The 4,825-nt window shown below is 49.6% G+C and overlaps 1 protein-coding gene across 1 annotated transcript; it reads left to right on the forward strand.

Moving 5' to 3' along the window:
- Positions 1–221: 221 nt before the first annotated feature.
- Cilp (cartilage intermediate layer protein, nucleotide pyrophosphohydrolase) lies at positions 222–3,625 on the forward strand. Its single transcript, XM_013009914.1, has 2 exons — positions 222–233; positions 941–3,625. The coding sequence occupies exons 1-2, from the start codon at positions 222–224 to the stop codon at positions 3,338–3,340; spliced, it is 2,412 nt and encodes an 803-aa protein (XP_012865368.1). The 3' UTR covers positions 3,341–3,625.
- Positions 3,626–4,825: the final 1,200 nt, after the last annotated feature.

The raw sequence follows: 4,825 nt of genomic DNA on the forward strand, positions 1-4,825 counted from the left end.
CTGTAGCTCAAGTGGTAGAGCGCTGGCCTTGAGCTGAAGAGCTGAGGGACAGTGCCCAGGCCCAGAGTTCAAGCCCCACGACCGACAAAAAAAAATAAATAAATAAAAATAAAAATAAAAGCGAATTAATCAATCTAATAAAATAAGAAAATAATTTAAATGCAAATTAGTATTAGTTCAATATCTACATGCTTTGGCACAGCAATCCAAATGGGTAAGCGATGGGCTGGGATGTAGCTCAGTGGAAAAGCGCTTGCTAGCAAGTGCAACATCCTGGGTTCGATTCCCAGTACCAAAAAAGAAAAGACCAAAAAAAATACAGTTAAAAAAAACAACCCCAAACAAATGGGTAAGCGAAGCTGGGTACCAGTGGCTCATACCTATAATCCTAACAACTTAACAAACTGAGATCTGAAGATCCAGGTTCAAAGTCAGCCTAGGCAGACAAATCTATGAGACTCTATTCCCAAAATAACTAACAAACATTCAGGCTGGAGTTCAAGCCCCAGTATAGGCACAATTACTAACCAAATAAAACCCCAGAGAGGTGACATTGAAGGTTAGCAATGTGACACAGTAGAGTAATTTCCTAGGAAGTATGATGTCCCAAGTTTGACCTCCAGCACCATACACACACACACACACACACACACACACACACACACAAGGCTAGGCACCAAGTTGCTCACCCCTGTAATCCTAGTTACTCAGGAGGCTGAGATCTGAGGATCAGGATTTGAAGACAACCCAGGCAGGCAAATCTGTGAGATTCGAATATCCAATTAATCACTAAAAAGCCAGAGTGGGGGGGCATGGATCAAGTGGTTGAGCATGAGCCTTGAGCAGAAAAAACTCAGGGATAGTACCCAAGTCCTGAGTTAAGCACCAAAACAAAGGCGGGTAGGGAGAGGGTAGAGTGACCTAGAGTTACTCTGTGGAGGACATAAACTTACATGCTACCATCACCCCCCTGTCCTTCTCAGCACCTGATGAGCCTCCTTGCAACCCAACCCCTGAGAGCTACCTCATCCGGCTGCCCCACGACTGCTTCCAGAATGCCACCAACTCCTTCTACTACGATGTGGGCCGCTGTCCTGTGAAGACATGTGCGGGGCATCAGGATAACGGCATCCGGTGTCGGGATGCAGTGGAGAACTGCTGTGGCATCTCCAGAATGGAAGAGCGGGAGATCCAGTGCCATGGGTACACACTGCCCACCAAGGTGGCCACGGAGTGCAGCTGCCAACGGTGTGCAGAGACCCGGAGCATCGTGAGGGGCCGGGTCAGTGCTGCGGACAATGGCGAGCCCATGCGCTTTGGCCACGTGTACCTGGGGGGCCATCGTGTGAGCATGACGGGCTACAAGGGTACCTTCACCCTCCATGTCCCCCAAGACACGGAGAGACTGGTGCTCACGTTCGTCGACAGGTTGCAGAAGTTTGTCAATACGACCAAAGTGCTCCCCTTCAACCGGAAGGGGAGTGCTGTATTCCATGAGATCAAGATGCTTCGCCGGAAGGAGCCCATCACTTTGGACGCCATGGAGACCAACATCATCCCCCTGGGAGAGGTGGTGGGCGAAGACCCCGTGGCTGAACTGGAAATCCCATCGGAGGCTTTCTACCGACAGAACGGGGAGCCCTATACGGGCAAAGTGCAGGCCAGCGTGACCTTCCTGGACCCCAGGAATATTTCCACAGCCACAGCTGCCCAGAGCGATCTGAACTTTGTCACGGATGAAGGGGACACGCTGCCCCTTCGTACATACGGCATGTTCTCCGTGGACTTCAGAGATGAGACCACATCTGAGTCACTTAATGCTGGCAAAGTCAAGGTGCACCTGGACTCCACCCAGGTCAAGATGCCGGAGCACGTGCCCACCATGAAACTGTGGTCACTCAACCCAGACACGGGGCTGTGGGAGGAGGAAGGGGATTTCAAATTTGAAAGCCAAAGGAGGCACAAAAGGGAAGAGAGAACTTTCTTGGTGGGTAACATGGAGATACGTGAGCGACGCCTCTTTAACCTGGACGTCCCAGAAAGCCGAAGATGCTTCATTAAAGTGAGAGCCTATCGGAGTGAGAGGTTCTTGCCCAGTGAGCAAATTCAAGGTGTCGTCGTCTCCGTGATCAATCTGGAGCCCCAAACTGGCTTCTCATCCAACCCCAGGGCCTGGGGTCGCTTTGACAGTGTCATCACAGGCCCCAATGGGGCCTGTCTGCCTGCCTTCTGTGATGACCAAACCCCAGATGCTTATTCTGCCTATGTCCTGGCAAGCCTGGCTGGGGAGGAACTAGAAGCAGTGGAATCTTCTCCTAAATTCAACCCCAACGCGATCGGTGTCCCTCAGCACTACCTTCACAAGCTCAAGTACCGCCGGACGGACCACGAAGATCCAAGAGTTAAAAAGACAGCTTTCCAGATCAGCATGGCGAAGCCAAGGCCCAACTCTGCTGAGGAGAGCAATGGACCCATCTATGCCTTTGAGAACCTCCGGGCCTGTGAAGAGGCACCCCCGAGTGCAGCCCACTTCCGCTTCTACCAGATCGAGGGAGATCGCTATGATTATAACACCGTCCCTTTCAATGAAGATGACCCCATGAGCTGGACTGAAGACTATCTGGCATGGTGGCCCAAGCCAATGGAATTCAGGGCGTGCTATATCAAGGTGAAGATTGTAGGACCCCTGGAGGTAAATGTCCGGTCTCGAAACATGGGGGGCACCCACCGGCAGACAGTAGGGAAGCTGTATGGAATCCGGGACGTGAAGAGTACAAGAGACAGGGACCAGCCGAATGTCTCATCCGCCTGTCTAGAGTTCAAGTGTAGTGGGATGCTCTATGATCAGGACCGTGTGGACCGCACACTGGTCAAGGTCATCCCCCAGGGCAGCTGCCGTCGAGCCAGTGTGAACTCCATGCTGCATGAGTATCTGGTCAACCATCTTCCATTGGCGGTCAACAATGACACCAGTGAATACACCATGCTGGCACCCCTGGATCCACTGGGCCATAACTATGGCATCTATACTGTCACCGATCAGGACCCTCGCGTGGCCAAGGAGATTGCACTCGGCCGGTGTTTCGATGGCACGTCTGATGGCTCCTCCAGAATCATGAAGAGCAATGTGGGCGTGGCCCTCACCTTTAACTGTGTGGAGAGGCAGGTGGGCCGCCAGAGTGCCTTTCAGTACCTCCAGCCCCCGGCTGCAGGCACCAGCCAAGGAAGAGTGCCCTCTTCCAGGAGGCAACAGCGGGCAAGCAGGGGTGGCCAGCGCCGGCGAGGAGAGGTGCCTCCCCTGAGATTTTCTGGAGTTGCTCAGCAGCCTCTGAGCAACTAAGCATTGTGGTTTCTTCATCCTCCTCATGCCCCCACCCCCACCCCACCTCATGTGAGATTGATGGACAGCGCCTTAATTTAAACTCATCTGTTTTGGTGCGATTTGCTTCTTGGTTTTGTTTTGTTTTGTTTCCTCGCATCTCATTACTTACTGTCCTTGTCTCTTGGTTCTGATTGGCACAAAATAACAAGAACACAAAATAAAGACCCTTTGTGCCTTTTTTTTTTTTCAAAGAGAAACACAAAAGTTGGGCACTGATGGCTCACACCCATAATCCTAGCTACTCTAGAGGCTCAGATTTGAGGATTGTAGTTTGAGCCTAGCCTAGACAGGAAACTCTCCAAGATGCTTATTTCCAATTAACCAGCAAAAAAGCCAGAAGTGGAGTTGTGGTTATATGGCAGAGGCCAGCCTTAAGCAAAGAACAAACAAAAACTTCAGGTGATAACCTAAGGCCCTGAGTTCAAGCCCTGTTCTGGCACCAAAAAAAGAAGGAAAAGAAGGAAAGAAAGAAAGAAGGAAGGAAAGAAAGAAGGAAGGAAGGAAGGAAGGAAGGAAAGAAAGAAAGAAAGAAGAGAAAGAGAGAAAGAAAGAGAGGAGAAGGAGGTGGAGGAAGAAGAGAAAGAGAAGAAGAAGGGGGAGGAGGAAGTAAAGGAGGAGGAAGGGAAAGAAGGAGGGAAGGAGGGAGGGAATGAGGGAGGAAGAAAGGTAGGAAGGAAGGAAGGACAGACACAAGAAATTGGCCACTGGTAAAACCCCAAAGCTTGGACTGTTTGTTCCTATTGTGCCATGAATGCAAATGTACTTCTTTTTCTTTTTGCATGGTTTGCCCACCTCTACAATAATGATAATCTGATGCTAAAAATTAAATAACCAATATAAAGCATATTTCTGGTCCTGCTCCATAAGATGTATGCAAGGTGTCTATCACAGTTTATAAGTATAAATGGTGGTGAAATAAAAGAAATAAACAATATTTTTACTTGAAATGCAAATTATTTTTTTTAATCAATTTGGAACTCTAGTATGCCAAGTTAAGATATTGGATATAAGGTAATCATGATATCAGGTTTTAAGACCCCAGGCCCAAAGTCCAGAAGTCCCAAGTCACTCACCTCCATATGGTAAATAAACAGACATGGTGCAAGGCAGGGAATGGAGATTGATTATATGGTAGTCATGGGAAGACAGCGCTCCAGTACATCTTCAGCCATCTTAAGGGGTTCAGGCATTGGCTTTAGGTTAAACAGGAAGAATTGAGGGCAGGGATGAGGAAAGTATGCTGAGTTAAAACAATCTCAAGGGCTGGGAAGGTGGCTCAGTGGTAGAGTGCTTGCCTTGCATGCCTGAGGCTCTGGGTTCGATTCCTCAGCACCACATAAGCAAAAAGAAAAAAGTCGGAAGTGGCTCAAGTGGTAGAGCGCTAGCCTTGAGCTGAAGAGCTGAGGGACAGCGCCCAGGCCCAGAGTTCAGGCCCCACGACCG

The sequence above is a fragment of the Dipodomys ordii genome, unplaced genomic scaffold (assembly GCF_000151885.1).
Source record: "Dipodomys ordii isolate 6190 unplaced genomic scaffold, Dord_2.0 Scaffold11, whole genome shotgun sequence".
Taxonomy (NCBI): domain Eukaryota; kingdom Metazoa; phylum Chordata; class Mammalia; order Rodentia; family Heteromyidae; genus Dipodomys; species Dipodomys ordii.